Source organism: Uloborus diversus, unplaced genomic scaffold, assembly GCF_026930045.1.
Source record: "Uloborus diversus isolate 005 unplaced genomic scaffold, Udiv.v.3.1 scaffold_499, whole genome shotgun sequence".
In the NCBI taxonomy this organism is placed as follows: domain Eukaryota; kingdom Metazoa; phylum Arthropoda; class Arachnida; order Araneae; family Uloboridae; genus Uloborus; species Uloborus diversus.
In genome coordinates this window covers 72,603-91,681 of record NW_026558680.1, presented here as the reverse complement: position 1 = coordinate 91,681, position 19,079 = coordinate 72,603, and the positions used below count along the sequence as shown (strand labels likewise).

The 19,079-nt window shown below is 32.7% G+C and overlaps 1 protein-coding gene across 1 annotated transcript in view; it reads right to left on the bottom strand.

Moving 5' to 3' along the window:
* Positions 1 to 3,702: 3,702 nt before the first annotated feature.
* LOC129233522 (insulin-like growth factor 2 mRNA-binding protein 1) overlaps positions 3,703 to 19,079 on the bottom strand; it is a 46,830-nt gene continuing 31,453 nt past the window's right edge. Inside the window, exons 4-13 of the mRNA XM_054867537.1 lie at positions 16,724 to 16,900; positions 16,061 to 16,147; positions 15,930 to 15,972; positions 15,419 to 15,534; positions 15,222 to 15,338; positions 12,612 to 13,068; positions 10,316 to 10,402; positions 10,101 to 10,229; positions 8,386 to 8,499; positions 3,703 to 7,283 (exon numbers count right to left, since the gene is read on the bottom strand). Of these exons, the coding sequence (XP_054723512.1) occupies positions 7,179 to 7,283; positions 8,386 to 8,499; positions 10,101 to 10,229; positions 10,316 to 10,402; positions 12,612 to 13,068; positions 15,222 to 15,338; positions 15,419 to 15,534; positions 15,930 to 15,972; positions 16,061 to 16,147; positions 16,724 to 16,900 (1,432 nt within the window). The 3' untranslated portion in view covers positions 3,703 to 7,178. The remainder of the gene's footprint in view (positions 7,284 to 8,385; positions 8,500 to 10,100; positions 10,230 to 10,315; positions 10,403 to 12,611; positions 13,069 to 15,221; positions 15,339 to 15,418; positions 15,535 to 15,929; positions 15,973 to 16,060; positions 16,148 to 16,723; positions 16,901 to 19,079) is intronic.

Sequence of the window (19,079 nt, the reverse complement as noted above, 5' to 3'; positions counted from 1 at the left end):
ACAGTTATATTAAGGTGTACCAATATATTAATCTCATTTTTACTGAACATTTTCCTTCAAAGTACATAAGTACTTAGGATAAAATTAGAAAATTTGTATTTTTTTGTACGCTAATGTTAAAAATAAAGTAAAAGAAAATGTATGTAGTTAAGAAACTTTGGCAAGTATAAACTGAATAATTACTATCACTTCAAAATCATTCATAATAAAATAGTAAGGTGAGCACACCATTCAATGCAATTCTACGACATTTTGTTTCCTACAACTTACCAAGGCACATATACGGATGGTTGCATTGACATAGGAAATTGGTAGCCTAGTTTATAATTTTCAATACTACTTAAGGCAGGGTGTCCGCGCACTTGGATTTTGGTTCTGATCGAAAATGGTCATGGGAAAACATGATTTTCGGCCAAAAAAAATGCTCAAAAATCATGGAAATTGACAGTTGGTCACAGATTTTGAGTTCAAGAACATGCATATATCGAATTCCACAGATTAGATTAAACATGCGCATCTTTGCCATTTTTTGTACGCTATTACGCCCCAATTTTTCACACATTTCACAATACGATTGCATCCACTTCTTTAATACTCACTCGTTTTTCTTTTTTGCATGATTTTGCCATTTGGACATTCATAATTATGCATTTAGCATTTTTTTTAACCCTCCTTCTATGTCTAAATCGTGTAGTTGAGGACTTATAGACTTCTAATTTTGCCGATCTCATTCAACGCAAAAATTTTAAGTCATCCATGTTGATTCAAGAGACTCATAAAAAGTATCATTAATTCACAGCTGTGTCTTAAGTTAATGAAGATTTTAGAAAATAAAATTGATCCGAAGAATTAATTACGGACGTTTGGGACATTGATAAAATACAGAAATCAGGGAATTTTCAAAAGTAAAATTTTTAAGAAGTCCGTAAATGTTACATATTTCACAAATTCGGAAATTTTACAATATTTTTAACCTATCCTAAAACTGGTGGTAAATATCTGGAATAGCTGGTAATGTCTGGTAAATTAATTTTTAAGCACTTTAACTAAATATATTTTTTTTTCTGATTATTTCTCTTATTTATTGTAAACAATTTTAGTAACTACTAAATTATTAATAGTCAGATACAGTCGGACCTCCATATATCGAAGTAGCAAATTGCCGGGAAAAAATTCGATATATAGAAACGATCTTATTTTAACATAAAAAACTTCGAAATCATTAAAACGTGCATGAAACCCATTTATAATTTAAACGAGCATTAAATGAAAGATAACAATAAAAATATTAATTTTGCAGAAATTACATTTTTGCGCCTTCATACATCTTCATTCTTCGGCAAATCAACTTGATCTGTAACGTTAGGGGATTTTCGTTTTGACAATGGAATCGAGTGAAAAGCAAAAAATCAATCTACTTAACTTGAATGATTTTTACTGAAGCTAAAAAGACTAGGAATGATACTCAACAGACAAAAGGGATAGCTTAAAACTGATTTTACAGTGATACTGGTTACAACTAAGATTTGAAATAAACTTGAGGGAATGTAAGAACTCCAGAACGGAACAACGATCGAACTACACACTCCTAAACCCCAGATTCCTCAAGTTTTGTAGCAACCTTTAGTGAACATAATTTTCTCCGCTAAGCTTCATTTTTCATGATACGAACAGTCTAAAGCAGAGAAAAACCTACGAGTATCTCGAAAAAAATTTCGATATATAGAGATTTTTTCGATATATAGAAACAACTTTTCTATGTAATGAACATAGAAATTTGCTGGGATTTCGATACATAGAAAATTTCGATATGTGGAAGTTCGATATATGGAGGTCCGACTGTATTTAAGAAAACTACTGTAAGTACAATTCTCGTATTTTGTTGTTCGGTAAACTGATAATTTAACCCTTCCCAAAAATTTGAATTTGGGGCACCTGACTGTTGGCAGTCATGAATAAATATGAATCAATAGATTATTAGTTGCAAAACACATACTTACTGACATGATTAAAAGACTTGCAAGGGAAAAATTGTTCCATAAACAAGTTTTATAACTGAAAATTTTATATATCATAGCTTTTACTTATTTTACTGTGTGAAACTTACTTCTAATAAGTTTTTTACCTTAAGAAAATCTGTGTTTTCAAGAAATGATTGCTTAAATGTAAGAAATTAAGTTATCTGCATTGTGAATAGAAAAGGGCAGTGGCGCAGCAAGGGGGGTGAAAACACCCCTCCCAGAGCCATTGGTTTAAACATAAAAGCAAATTCTAATACAGTAGTTTTTGCATATGAAAATCACATTTGAGAGAGAAACTCAATAAGCATATGATAGCCCTACTTTCTATATCGTCCCATTTTTTTTAAATGCCAGAATGACAATTTGTTTTTTTTTTCTCTCAAACCTCAAATTTGATCTATCAGTGGTCATTGTACATGAATCAGTAGTGGCCATATGGTTTAGAAGTGGCTACCGGGTGCCACTACTAGATCACACAATGTTATATCAGAAATGAGGCAGATTATTATATAAAGTGATTACAACCTATTAAAAAGGAAAATAAGAGTTGATTTGTGAAAAACCTTTCTGATTCAGTAGTGGCCACTTTTGAATTTTCCAACTTTTTTGGTAATAGAAGTGGCCAGATATACTGCAGGCCACGAAAGCAACTATTCCCAGTTGAAAACGCTCCAAACATGATCTTTCACATTTCATAACATGGTCACAGCTCTAAAAATATTATTTTTGAGCATGTTTATGTACCTCGTTATGGAGAAGCGTTAGAAGACAGCTGGAAAAACATGGACAATCCAGACAACCATACTGAATAGTTCATACCATTTTTCCCATGATGCTCATCCTACTCTTCCTTGAACTGCTCACTACAATATAGTCTGAGGTCTACCTCCTGCACGTTTGAATCCATTGGGAGACCTGGAATCCTTATTTTTCAAATATAAACCTTTAAGTGGCCACTACTGGTGCGTTTACCTTGTTTATTTAATTTTGGACTTCACAACAGCTAGAAGTACTATTGTTCAGTTGGTACCTCATGTTTGTTAATATTTGATACCATGTTTTGATAGAAATATGCCGTTAAATAAATGTTTTCTTTTTTACGTGACTTAGTTTCTTGTTTAATAAGTTAAGAATAACTAGTAAACTATATTTAAATTGCCAAACTTGGTATCAATATGCAGTAAATTCTGGAGGGGGGAAAACATTTACTGAGCAAAAAAAATAAGTGCTCCCCACCCCCCAAAAAAATTGTAACAACCAATAGTGTTCCCTTAGGATATACTACATATACACCATATATTCTGAAGCATTTTTTAGACAAATAGTGTATACCCTCAAGCTTCAAAATTTTTCATATTATGTAAATAAACGCGTAAAAAATGATGGGAACATCACTAGTAACAACTATAGGCAAATTTGACAAAAAAAAAATTATATTTTTTATATTGCTACAGTTTTACCCCGATTTAACGATTGTCAAGGGACTGAAAAAAGTTATCTTTTAATCGAGAAGCATAGACATTCAATGCAGTCTAATCCAGGCCAGTGAAATGTATCATTAGATTGAGGCAATCATTTTTACTCTTAACATAACGGTTATTGCATACAGTTGTTACAAAGAGAATGTTTTGCAAATGAGAAAAAAAAAGTAATCTGAACACAAAAGAAAGAGACAGAGCAATTAACTAGAATAATTTAATTCCTCATAGAAAACATAGAACATATGAGGAGTTCAATGTGGCTTGAAGGCCATGTACAGGGTTGCAGCTGTTTGTACAAATGAGAGGTTTGTTACTACAATGAATGTTGCTGCGGCTGCCAGATTTATCTATGGTGGAAAAAAGGCAGAATTCCCCAGGTGTTAACTGTTGAGCTCCTCTAAGTTAATTGAACAAAAATAAACACTGACCATTAAATACAGAAAGTATAAGTTGTGGAAACTCATTGCGAGGTTACTCTAGGTTACGGGGCTATTGTTGATATGGTTTTGTTTGAAGAAATTGAATTACTATAACAATAGCAGCTGAAAAATTTCCCCATCAGTGAGTGGTGAAGAGACAAAGATGCATAAAAAAACAGGCCATTTCTTGTACTACTGTTAATAAGTAAAAGAATACTTTGAACAGGTTAATATGGCACTTGAATGCACCGCTTCACGTTGATCGTTTCTCCACTGATGGCAAAATTTGAGATCCATCAATAAAAATGTAAATAAATCATTGTGACATCAGTTTGAAAATCTTTGTAAAACTATTTCTATATGGGACAGGACAGGAAGTTCTTTAGTTATTTTTCTTGGGTCTGTTAAAGGTAGCAAATGAGAGAGAAATGCATATTTAATTTACTTCTCCCCTTCACACTAGGGCTTCCTCACAGTGTAACAATCTTATAGCTAACATGCATTGCAAATTATTAATAGTAAATACCACTAACACTGTCAATTTTATATCTGCAGTGTACATAAATTTCAAGATACCTATTTCCTATTACAAGTAAATATTAGCAAGTCAAGCATTGTAAAGAAAAAAGAGTAAATACATTAAAATAAACTAATTATCTAAGTCCAAACATGATTTCATAAGGCAGAATAACAATGTATATCAGAAACAGGAAGAAAAAAATGCCTGAAAATTCAACATAAACAATAGATTTAAACACTTTGTAGTACCATAACACATGCCCCTACAAACTGTGCAGAGTAACTATGAAACAGAAAGCTATGCAAAACTGCAAAAGTTGGATGGTTTAGTCATAAACCGATCTTAAACAAATGGATTTTTAAATTGGGACAATAGTTATGGACTTTTCAATACACAACACAGATTAGAACATGAGAATTATCTGAACTACAATATTGAGTATTTAATATAACTTCCCATCTTGTAAATGTAATTCAGGTGCATAACTCTTTAAGCGTTCAGTTACTTTTTATGCTTATTGTACTGAACAGTAAATCAAAAATTAAAAGATAGGAAGTTAAAAATCTAAATGAAATCATATATATATATAAATATGCATTTGAAAACTAATATAATTTATGCTTTAGAAATACATAAAATGATTAAACATGGTTGTAAAAATAGGTTGAATACATTTTTATACTGAAAGGAAAAAAGTTGTTTCTAAAATAGAACCCAGAAAACATGCATACATAACAAAACTTTTAATTCCCAACTACAGAATATTTTCTTTGATAGCATAAGGCAATAAATATATATACCTTAAAATGTGCGGTACTGTACTAAGCTTGACATAGTACAGAATTCATTTCTAACATCATCAGCTTTCTTGCTTGCTTGCTTTCTCTGTAGAGGGGAAGTACCTACTGTAAGACTGCTTGAAATGCATTGGGATTTTATTTTTGCCCGACTTCAAAAAGTAAAAAGCAGTCATATCAACACATTGCAAAAATATAGTCACTAAAAAACATTTGCTTCCCAGGAAGTTTTTGTCAAGAGAAGGTCATCAATTCATATTTTATTGTTTCTCTAAATATCAGCAGCAAGTATATCAATGGAGACTACGCAAATAACTTGCAGTCTTTGTACTTAGTGTGTGATAGTTATAAGTCACTCTTAGGTCATGATGAAAAATATAGCATTCAATAACTCATGAATAATACTTTTATGGGCCTTTTAAAAATAGTTCTGCATAGCTATTAAGTTAATAGATAAGGCATATAACATCTGAAATTCATTTGAAGAAAAACAAATTATTATTCTGTAAAAACGCTCTCATTTCAAGAAATTCTATTAATGGAAAGTAGCTACTACAATGTTAAATTTTACAATTCATTTTAAATATTGGACAGGCAACTTGATAATTTTCAGTTAAGACAAAAGGTCCCTCAAATTATTATTCACAATGCTACAACAATCGAGGTTCGTCTTGCATTATTTTGCATTTTGTGTGTTCACTTCTGGTTGCTGGTTAGTATAAATTCTGCAGTCCTTCTAAATGTTTTATTCAAGGTTTAAGAAAGATCTTACTGGGGGAAAAAAAGAACTGCACATACATTTATGTGAGCCAAAAAAATAGTGTAATTTTGAATGTCAACTTCGGTATTGGTAGATGGATCTTGGTCCAAATGAAAACAAGTAAAGAAAATTTGCATAAGAAATTAGGACCTGCCCTAATGTGCCACAGCCAGTTATTGTTCTTTTCGTGTATTTTGTCTATGACCTACATTGATACCACGTTCCAAGGTGAACCGGTAGAATGGGGATGAAAGAATATGAGAAATGCTTTTCCCATTGTGAATTATACGTTGATGTATCTCAGCAAAATATACTGTTTCATTCTTTAAAACTAGATACATTTTTTTTTCTTTTCTTTTTTTTAAAGTTTAGGCTTTGTTTGGTTTTCCATGGCAATCTTCGGCATGATACAAGTAAGTTTATTTAAAAAGGAATCCCTACATTGTAAGAGACCTTTTGCACATTAATGATGACAATGCATGCATATGTAGAGTAAGCTTGAATATACAACCTTAACGAGGGCTCATACAGAAAAGGGATGGTTGGGGATTATTATGAGAGCCTCTGTTACACAATGCTTATTGGAGAAACAGAAAAATGACAAATCTGCAATAGAAGACTTTAAAATATCAGCTATGAGCAGTTGCTGATTGGTATTGTTTTGGTTTTCTTTTTTTTTTCCCTTTGGCCACATTTTTACTCCTTGGCAAAAAATGCCCTTCATAAAAAATGACAACAAAAAAGTTTCTCCAACAAGTATCAAAAATAAACTTTTCATAACATCACAAAGACCATGATATATCAACAATTATGGTCCGTGTTTTTGTACTAACTAAACAACTGCCTCACATTACAATCTCCTACTTACAAAAATTTAAATGCTTTTATCATACACATATTAACATATTACTCGCATTCCTGAGATTTACAGCCCTTTAGTCAACACGATGGTCCCCAGGTCCCAGGCGAAGTTGCAGCCGTGACTGGACCTCGGGACCATCTCACCCACAGAGGTGATATGTTACTGTGGAAACCAAACAAAGCGACGACGTCCATGCATCCTAGTCTGCAATCCCCCAAACCCACAGCCACCTGTACACAAAAGATGAAGATGAGGTGGCAATTTTTTGTTGGTCTTTGGTATCTTGAAGGTCATGTGTGGCGGGGCTTGGGGGTCACGCTAGTTCGCTTGAACAGGGCGTTGGTTTGGGGGCAGTCCTCCGGGTCTTCGAAGACCAGCCATTTGACTCTTGTTCACCAATGCTCTAATTTGGCGTTGAGCAGCCTGCAATGATATACGTGACATTTAGCATTTATCTTTTATCATAGTCAACTCTTTCTCTGAATTGCTATAGAAATAAAGGAAGCAAATTTTCAGATAAAAAAATAAAATGTATCAGATATTGCTAATGTATAAATATTCCAGAAACAAAAGTATCTTGCTAAAAATGTAAAACACACAAAAACGGGTGCAGTAAAACCTGAGTAAAAATTATGAGAGCCTCTGTTACACAATGCTTATTTGAGAAACAGAAAAATGACAAATATGCAACAGAAGACTTTAAAATATCAGCTATGAACAGTTGCTGATTGGTGTTGTTTTGGTTATTTTTTTTCCCCTCCTAAGCGACGCTCTCAAATGCGGACACCCCTCGTATGTGGACAATTTTTAATTCCCTGATTCTAAGGCAATTAACATTATTAAACCCCTGCCCTGTAAGCACCCATCTATAACAGACAAAAAAAAAATATTGTCCCCTGTTAGTGTCCGCATTAGAGGAATTTTACTGTGTTTAAAAAACCAGGTGAGCTGAGCTTGTTTGAGAAACATATGATGTTATTAAACCCTGCCTAGTAGTCGGACAAAAGTGTGCCTTGTTGGATTCTTAAAATTGGCTTGAATGCCATTTATAAGTCTCTTTTTCTCCAATAAAAATTTTGTCTAAAGTTAAACAGCAAAGAACAAGGAATTTCGACACCTTCAATCTCGAAAAGGCAATAGGCAGGAAATATCCTGAACTCTTTTTTTTTCTACTAAAAATGTGGATCAGAAACTTATTAGATTATCTACTGATTGTAATTGAGAAAATTGGAAAGCTCTACTAAAAATCTAATTGTATGCATTTGAAAATCACTCATTTATTTTATCTATAAGCAGATTCTGACTATCAGGATCACTATTTTTGCATGTGCTAAAAAATATTTTTTCAAAGAATTTGGATATAATGAACCATAGGTAATATTGGATTAATTGCTGGGTCCAAAGATAGTTCACAACAGCAGTTCACAACAGCGGAGTTTGACTGCATTGTTATTCTTGAAAGACCCCAAAAGTTGTTTAAATCAAATTCAAGGAGCATGTGTAGGGCATAAATAAATGTACTCACTTGTGTGCTGTAAAAATCACCAATAATATGGACGGGTGTTTCTTCACTGTCTGAACTATCATTTTCTTCAGGTAACTTAATAACTGCATGAGTTTGTCTTTGAAGTTCTCTAACCTAAATTGGATAAATTTGAGGTGTAAGCAGTTAAAATTTGAAAAATAAATCCTACATAGCAATAAAAAAAAAAGTGTTCAAAGGGCAAGAAAAATAAACCTTTTTGTACAGTAGGGCGAGTTCAGAATTAAAAAAAAAAAAAAAAAGAAGAATAATGCCATGTCATACAAAGCAGAGAAATAGTTTCACTGAACATTTGATTGACAAAATGGGCTGGCATTTTTTATGCTTTACAACTTGTATTACTTATTTAGTAAGAGTTGCTCAGTGTGTCGCAACTTTTACTAAAACATCAAATAATTCGTAATTTCTCTTAATTAAAAATTTAGAAATGATATTTTGTCAGCCTGGAAATCCAGTATTTTAACTAATCACTTAGCTTCTCAACTGTTTAAAAGTACAAATAATAATAATGCTTAGCACCTAAAGCTCAGACGAAGGTGTAATTTGAAAAAAATGTGTGGAGCCACTTTCCTAGGAACAACATGCTACTTTCTGTTACTATAATTGGAAAAAACCTAACCTGGCAGCACCATATACTGTGATTAGGATCTGTGATGCCAGGTTAGGTCTGTCCCAAACTATTTCACGTAAAAGTCAACTGCTTGCCTTGCACGACATTAAAAAGTAATAATTTTAAAGGGTAATGACCAAAAGTTTCGTTCAAGAAATCAGGCATAAGTTTTTATTTGTTGAGAAATAGAAAAAAATTATTCATTAACATTTAAAAGTATTATTTTTAATGAAATACATGAGCTGTCAAGTGCAGGACAAAATGACTGTTTTCCGTGGAATGGCCCAAAATGAAATCAGGGAAGGTTGTTCCTTTCCCAAAAAAGAAATGTAACACAGAACTAAATCCTGGGCTTCTGGCAAACCAATTAAGAATATCTTGGAAAATGGCCAAAGTGGTAGGTAACACGTGAGTCTCTGAAGGTAAGTCTTATAACATGAAACGGGCAGACACGATGCCCTACCCCTAAACCACTGCTAATATCATCCATCCACATTGTGTTCAAACACTTTATGAATGAAACATAACCAATTCAGTAATCTTTTACTAATTATTTTCAAAAGTAAATCTGAAATCCTATTTCTTTTCAATGCTTATGAAATTAATTAGGAACATTTTATGCCCTATTAGGTGCCTTATTCCTGACAGATTTGGTGCTTTTTGACATCTAAGCTATTTCATAGGGAAGGGGGAAGAATCATTCTTCAACACAATCCCCTCTTTAAATGGCATCACCCCCGAGAGCCCCCTGTTCCTACCACTTCCGTGATTAGCTAGATTCCTTCAGGAAATCTGTATCCTCTCCTGACATGAACAATCACACTGCTGTGTCATTGTAACAATTTAATTAAGTGATTGAATAAGTAAGCAATGAGAATTCATTGCTGGTAGAAAACGAGATCCTTTTGTAAGGAAATCGATTTGAAGGTGATCTCTTAATGAAGGGCATATTAGCATTAAATTAATGGGAAAATACTGTTACATCATATTTTGGTTGTTTGGAGAAAGTGCTTTGTGAGAAAGTAGTTCAAATCAACATTTATAAATGTATAAGTACATTAAAACGGTTAGAAAAAACTAAACTTACAGTCTGGCCACCTTTTCCAATTATTCGTCCAACTTGGTTAGAAGGTACACAAATTTCTACTTTTAGTCGAGATTCTTGAGGGGAAGTATATGCCTCAAAACTTACTTTCTTGAAAATCATGTACTGAGCCTAAAGAAAAACAATTTTTAAGCGATTTCATTTGATTTCCTAAAACAAAACAGGAGGAGAAATCTAGCACTAAAATTAATCTTTACCTTCCACTGTGATTCTGGGAGTCCAATTATTGTAACTTTTCTTTCCGCTTGACGATCAATAGGTTCGTCTTTATTTGTTTGAGCAACCTATAAAAATATTTCTGTGCTTTAAGTGAAATATGACATTTACTTTCTCTAAGACATCAAATAAATGCATTTGTCTTAATATTTTAAAACTAGCCATTTCTTTTTGTACAATGTACTAAAACAATTAAATAACTGATAAATAAACAAAATAAAAAATGTTACAAATGGGCAAGCATTTCTGCTTCACAATAATATTGTCCCTGAATATGTTCAATGTTTTTTTTTTTTCATAACTTATTTTGCTCAAATGCTGCCCAAAAACTGCTGTTAATCAGAGCTGCAGCGTCAGGTTGGTTTGGGGAGAAAGGGGTCATAGTCTAAGGTTTAAAATTTCAAGAGTCAAGAGTCTATGATTTTCCTTCCGCCCGCAAGTACTTGTGGAGTCCGACTGATTTTAGAGTAAAGGAATTGGAGGCTATTTATAAAAATTATCTGCTTTGTCATTTTCCCTCCAACTCTGCACCCCTGCGATTAACTACCAGAACATTCTATCAGGTTTCAAGTTGCTTGAAACTTAAAGGACAAAAAAATAAGCATGGTATTGACAATTAAGTTAATTCTATCTAACTTAGACAAAACAGAGACATTAAATAAAATGAAAAATAATCGCCAAGAAAAATATATCATTGCAAGTAAAATTTTGGAAAGTAACAGGACTTACTAGTAAAAAAATAGTAATTAAGCTTTTAAGAGCCATTTGTCATAGGCATGGATAAAAAAAATCCATGCTGATGATACTAGTATTTATGCTAATGACAAATTTGAACTTCAATGAGGATATAAACCATACAATAACTGCAACACAGTATTGCTTTCTATAGTATTTAATGTACCTGAGTTATATGCAAATCAGTCCAGTAAAAATTGGTCACTAAAAATTTACTATGAAAATTGCTATCCATTCTCATGACATATAATTTTGTTCCTAAAATACTGCAGGTGCTTTTTGCAGGTTTATCTAAAATGATTATCTGTTGTCAAGGACAAACTTCTTTTAAAAAAAACTTGTTGGGTAAATAATCTCTTTGAAAATAGACCCTCTTTATTTTTTTGTCTTAAATACAATTCTAATGCTTCAAAAATGTCAACGTATTACAAGACACAGTAGCTGCAGAAATCCAAGTTAATGATTTTTCAAGTTTTTATGTTGTACTAAAAAGTTTTTGATTGAAAAGGGAATCTAAAAAAAATTCTAGAAACCCTACCAAACTATCAAGGACAAAAATTCTAACCTACTTTGAGAATCACATGAAAAATATTAAAACTTAATAACAAAAACCAGATTGTAAAACATTTGCTTGGTAAACAGAAATGGAGCAGAACTTTTTTTTTCCCCTTGTGGCCTGCTTCATTTTAAGATGAATCTCTGGGACCAAAATGTGTATAAAAATTTAAACTTTTCCTGGAAAATAGCAGACCATTTTTGCTCAAGGGCTACATTGTTAATTTTTGCAGGCAAGGCGGGCCAACAATCCAAAAATATTTCAGCTCAGATGGTTTGGTTACTGCAAAATCTCTCTAGCTATTTTGGGAAATTTTAGAACAGGAGTCTCCAACCATTTTTGCTCAAGGGCCACATTGTTAAATTTCTGGAGGCAAGGCAGACAAACAATCCACAAAAATATTTCAGCTCAGATGGTTTGGTTACTGCAAAATCTCTCTCCCCGGAATCCCTACTGGAATCTCTCCCCAGTAATCGTTTGAAATTAAAATCACCAAAATACCATTTAAGGATTTTTTTCTCAAGTGAGAGGAAACAAACAGGAAAGCAACTATCCTCCATATATTTTTTTTTAATGAAGCCCCAAAAATACAATTTTAAACTATCTCTGGTAACTTAGGGGAGGAAAGTGAAAGTTAAGACTCTCCTATAGGGAGAGGCAGTTTCCCTTTCTGCCCCACTTTGGCTACGATCGTGCTTAGTAGTGGTTTTTGAGATTTTCTCTGCTTCGTTTTCTTTTAAAAAAAAATATATTAACAATTAAGAAAAGTTTTGTTTTCAGTTCTTAAGCTTCCCACAGGTTAGGAAAAATATGCATGTGGGCCGGATTTGGCTCGCGGGCTTATAGACTGGAGAGCCCTGTTCTAGAACCTGTTTTTAAATTCATAACATTGAGCAAACCAACATGCCACACATGGCATACAGGTCATAGGTTGATCACCACTGCTACACTGTATAATTTAGAAAAACAATTAAACAAAAACTTACTTTAATACTAGCACCAGAAGAGCTAATCATATCTCTTATGGTACTTCCGCCGGTTCCAATGATGGCACCAACAGCAGAGTTTGGAATGTAGAGGTAAACAGTTTCTTTGAGGGGTTCCATGTTTTGAGGAGGGGCACCACCACCTGCATTCGGAGAATACATCATTGGCATCTGGTATGGAGGGGGGTTACCATACATGCCGTATGGTGGTGGAGGAGGAGGGGGAGCAGGTCCTCCACGACCCGGAGGGAAACCAGAGTTGCCGATGGTGGACATCATTGCCATGGGGTGAAGACCAGGAAACATCATGGCTGAGGGAGCCATAGCAGCAAGGTCATTCTCATAACTCTGCCTTAGTTTGCTACTGATCATTTGTTCGGCTTTACATATGTTTTCCAACTTTCCTTTTATGGTAATGATTCGCTCAAAGTTAAAACTATTAACATCATGGATGCTGCTGTAAAAAAACTTAAATTAGAAAATACACCTCCATGAAAAAAATATAATGAACATGAAATGAGTTTAATCCATGAACTTTATATCTGTGTCAGTTTCGAAATGAAAACCAAAAAAAAAACTAACATATGTAAAAAAAATTATATGATCTACGCAGTTACATTGCGTAACGCTTGACAGGGATCCCAAGATTAATAACTAGGATCTCCATAATTGGTAATGGGGCTTTTTGCGATTGCCTACTGCACAGATGCATGAGAGCGCCTGAGTTCATATGGCTACAGACAGTCGTGAAGGCACGACTGGAAAAAACCTGATCGAATAGCGGGATAACTTTATGGCATATCTTATGACCGCTATTCGGGAAAAAGGGCAAATTGACTGCCTATCATGTATATTGTGTCAGTGAGTAGAAAAATAAATTAGTTTGTGTGTGTGTTGTGAACATGGTCTCTTCAATTTGCTCCCTCTCCAAAAGTTGATTTATGGAAAATGAAAAAAAAAGTGGCGAAGATCCTCTTCATAACATGAATCATTTTTGTTGAAATTACAGTGTTGACTTACTCCCTTTTAAAAAAAGCAATTCAAATGTATGAAGCCATCTCTAAGTTCAAAAATTACAATTAACTTAAATCTAAAAAAAAAAAATGATAATCAATGACCATATTCACAAAAAAAAAGAAAGAAAAGCTTAACTTATCTCTGGGAAAATTATCTTTAGGTGGAATAGTGCTCCTTAGCTCCCACGTACAGAATTAATACTTACATAGAATTGAAACAGTAAGATCAGTTATGGCTTCATACAGGCTGTAACAACAACTTGCTTGTAAAATTTGTTCATGTCATTTTTTAATGTAGCTTTTGAAACTCGTTCCTACAGCCCCTTGCACTTCACACACAAAATACTTTTAGCACATAGTTAGTTGAAAAGATGGGATTTTAACTCGTTCTTGGAATTTCTTGAAATTTATTCATATAAAATGTAATATTAGCTGATGTTTGGGAAAAAGGGGGGCTTTCCGCAGAAACGTTTCAAATTCTGTAAGAAACTAGCTGCGTTGCCCGGCTTTGCCCGGTCTACCTTGAAAAAACCCATTGCGTCAAGTGAAGTATCTTTAGTAACCTGGATTAAATGAAAAAAAAAAACATCACGCAAAATTTTCTTGCCAAACAATGACGACAGATACTAAAATACTTTTAAGAAATTGAAATAAAATGAGAAAGATGAATTTAAAAGGTGTAGCCATGGAAACACAAAATAAAATAAGTTTAAAAATTGAAAATGAGAAGGATGGAAATAAAATATGGATTCAAAAAGCGTTACCGTGGAAACGCAAAATAAAATGGCTAAAAACTTGAATAGAGAACAGATTTTTGAACTTCATTTAATTCGCTTGTAAGTTTTTTTCTAATGGAGATAGAGGGTTAAACTTTCGACCTGAGGTCGAGTTAGATTTAAAGTAAAAAAAGCAGCTCCTTCCAATGCTGTCAAAAAGAAAACTGTGGGACAATTCCTTCACTTTCTATTAATGGATTTAATGAAGAAAGTAGTGCATAAATTTCCGCTAAGCCGAAAAAATAGAGCTAAAAACGTAAAAATCTCCCGCCACAATTAAGTTAGAGCATTGGATCAAATTGCGTAAAACGCGTAAAATTCTACTCTTTCCAACGATATGTAATATTAATATGTGCAAGTAATTTTTCACCCCCATATTCAGGAATTTAAGTGAAAATTGGGCCTAAATTGGAATTAAAAAAAAGAACTACTCATCGAATTGTTTTCGAACTGGTCTGCAAACCTTCTCAGGACTTAAAGGAACAAACTGTGAAAATTTCAGCAAAATCGGCCAGGTAGTTTTTGAGTTTTGCGAGTTCAAACACACAGACGCTTTTTGTCAACTTCATATTATACTATGCAGAGATGCATTTACAGGTCATCCTTGGCAACTTTGGAAAGGATAGGATTCCTAACCCTGAGGTTCTGAAAAGGAAATTTTAAGCAGTCTTTGATGATGCTAGGAGAAAAGTGCCCTTAACAGTACTGGAGAATTTGAGAATTTACCCTGGATATATAAATACATGCAAATAAACATAAAAACCCCAATGAAACAAAACTTTTGTTCAGAGGTTTACAAAAGTTATGAACATATTTACCTGGAAACAGTAATTTTAGTGTCTGTAGACTCCATTATGCGTTTGATCGTATTTCCATTTTTACCAATGATTCTTCCGATTAGATTATTATGAGCAAGGATTTTTAAAGGAACTTCCCTAGGGAAAAAAGCATACACACAATTAGAATTAAATAATTGAAAATATACGAATCAATTAACAGTAGAATAATTAATTACCCCCTATTTGTGTTATTTGCTTCTTGTTGCATAACTTCCAGAATTTTTTGACAAGCTAAGGAGCAATTTTCAGGATTTCCATAAATAGTGATTACTTGAACAGAGTACATTTCATCCTGTAAGCAAATGAAGATAAATATTTGAGAAAACACTATATAAAAAGTTGCAATAGAGGCATTACAATAAGGTTAAATAGAGGCATTACAATAAGGTTAAATAGAAGCATACAAGCAAGGTTTTTTAACGTATTTTTTGTTCATTAAAGCTATTTCTGAAAAGCATAGTAACATGCAAGAAAAAGGATTAAAATACAATTTCCAAATTTAACAAAACCAGCAAAGATCTCATAAAAAAAAGATAAGTAAAGTAATCAATGCCAAGCTCAGTTTTATACTAAACTAATTTAGCAGAAGGGAGAAATTGATACATTATAAGTCCAGCTTTACTGCTTAATTATTTTCACAGACAAAAAGCATAAGAATTTAAAACTGACAATTTTCACAATTCTTACCTTATCGAATGCACCGGAATTTTCTTTGCGATGAACATCCACTCTGAAAATTAAAAATAAATATGCAATGAACAAATCACCAACATTCACAGTACACATATTACATAAAAATCAAAATGAATAAAATCTACCTTGCACGAGATTGTTGAGTTATTTGTCGAATGGTACCACCAGCTCTTCCTATAATAGCACCAACCATGTCACTTAATACTAATATCCTGAAACAATAGATTCAAGTGTTTCAAAAAAAAAAACAAGGTACTTAAACAAGGTAATTACTTATCAAGCAGACATATAAGTTGTCATATAGATTAATTCAATTTGGAATTTGAGAAATAAGTTACAGACTGCTGAACATAAAATTTCAATGCACAAATATCTATATCTGTTGATATTAATGTTGGCTTTCATTCACATGTTTATGTCACAGAATGAACATTATGCATTTAATCAGTCTATAATGAATGCCCCAATAATTTGAACACTTTTTCAGAATAGAGAAAATCTAATGTATTTTCTAAGTTTAAGAAAATTAGAAAATTTGGGTAAAAATAGGATTGCGCTGGTAATTTTACACAAATGCAGATAATGCCCCTCTGGAAACTTTCCTCACAAAATATAGTATTTACAGTTGGGGCAAAGCTAACCTGGCAGCATTGTGAAGGCCTAATCACAGCATTACAACATTGCAAGGTTAGGTTTACCCCAACTATAGAACATAAGGATTTGAGACAATTTCAGCAGTATAAACAAGAGTAAGTTATGACAGTGGATACAAAATACATGAAAAATACCTCAAAGGAAAATCTGATGCTCTCAGGGGGGAACCAGCATTTCCAGAAAAGGGCATATTCCTCATATTACCGCGTCCACCTCCTCTAGGGCTTCTGGAACCAGGGCCACGATCCATCATGTATTCTACTTTTAGCAAATAGTTTTCAAGTTCGTATGCGTTTAACTGGGTGTATGCTCTAAAATTTAAAAAAAAATAACATGTGTTAAAACTATCAAAACAATCAATAAACAAAACAGCAGCGTTTGAAAAATTACATTAAAGCAATTTAAACTCTTTAAAATTAGATTAATAGTGAATAAATCAGTTCTTAAAGAAAGAAAAATTTGTCATTGGTTGGGAATCAAAGCAAGAAGGTTCAAGATATCTGCGCAAGAGTATGGTGTAAAGGTTTTATAAAAACTTTTTAAGCCCATGTAGTTTAATGTTGAGAGGATATTCTTCATTTTTGAACTGATCCATTCCAAACTTAGAAATGAACTTGATACACAAAAGCTTGATAAAAATTTTATTTTGTTACAGCATTATTTGAGGAGGAAAAGATATGGAATGGGATTAAATATAATATGTAAATGTTAACTAAATATGCCTGTTTTATTTAAGTGTGTAAGTTTGCAATTTAAATCAGGCAAATATATACCCTGTACTTCAGTTTTGAAAAATTAAAGGCATAAACAGTATTAGTTCTTTTATATATATCTTTCATTTTGAAGACAAGCTGCTTTTTGAATACAAATTTTCTTTGGGATTCTTTATTATATATCATTTGAAAATCAAAGAGTAAAAGGTTTTCTTTAGTGTATAGAACCGAAATTTGAATCACTTGTTATGGTAATTTTGTTGTCAATAGAAATTTTTGGAAGGTTTTGGATAGAAATTTGTTTTTGACATAACTGTCAAAAATCCAAAGTTAAAGTGGGGTTTCCAACATGGCAAAAACCATGGTTAAAACAGGATAAAACCATCTACTGTCAAAAACTTGTCAGCCCTGATTCTTCAAATAACTCAACTGTTGAAGACTAAAATCATTTTCTAAAAGTGTTTTGCTGCTTGCAGCTATTATTTCTCCCATTGGGACAAAAGCAGTCACAGAAGCTGTTGAGATGCCAAAAGAGTGCACTTTTTTCTCCCTGAGCTAACTGTCCTTCCTAAATTATGCTATAAAAATATTTACAACCTAGTACTGTTTAAAAGAAGTATTAATATCCAACTTTAGGAAATGGTCAAAAACATTGCAAGTAGTATCAAAACATTTTAAATTTTAAAACTAAGAAGAAATATTATAGTATCATTATAATTCATTTAGAGCTTGCAAAGTTGCAATCTAATTAGGTAAAACATCATGATAAATAAAATCTAATACATCATGAATTCAACTTAAAATTTGTGGTTGAAAATCGTGCAATTTGCGCACTTTTTGGACAAAAGCATAGCGTCCCGACAATTTTATATGCAGTTTATGAACGCCAAAAAATGCACAATCAATCATTTTTTGGAGCTGGACTGCATTGCTAAATAAGCTTTGAAATAAAGTTTGCAATGTATGAAAGAAACATTTATATGCAACTACAATGTGCGACTTATTTGATCAAAACTATGAAACTTGTAGATTTGAAAAGCCAATACGAAAAATTGCATCAAACACTTAAGATTGAACGATATTAGTTTAATTTATTTTTAAAAACATAAACTGAAAAAGGCAATCAATTAAAGAATTGAATGAGTGTACACAAATGAAATAAGAAAAACTCAGTATACTCTTGACTTCAGATTTATTTCGCACACAGGAAAAACTCACTGAATTGTAAGGACAGTAAATTGTAGTTAGAAACAGAAAATATGTAATAAATGTAAAATGTTACATATTAACTTTTTATCAACATTAATATTCACAGTTTGGGAAGCCAAGAAAATCATGTTAAGGTTTGCTTGGAGCAAGACTGTGAAAATGAATTAATCATGTGTTTGTCATGCTATGATGGAAAAACTACTTTTTGAGAAATAAACTACAAGACTACTACAATAAATCAGAACACAATATGCATAAAAGTAAAAACAGGGAATTTCTTTTAGTCTGATATGCAATAACCAAACAAAACAATTAGAATATTTACCTTTGTTAGTGAAAAACTACATAATATTAAAAATCTAGAAATAACAACAATTGCAAGCAAGGAACTTCTTTTAAATGCAACAAAAAAAGTGTTTATTAACAAAAAGACTTTCAGCAAAAGTGTTTTCTTGGATTTTTCAACTTTCGAAACGATAATGTTGTTTTAAAAAAGTATGCAGCCACAAAGGAATTTCATACATTAACTTTCAAAACAACACTAATAATCACAGTTTGGGAAGCGAGG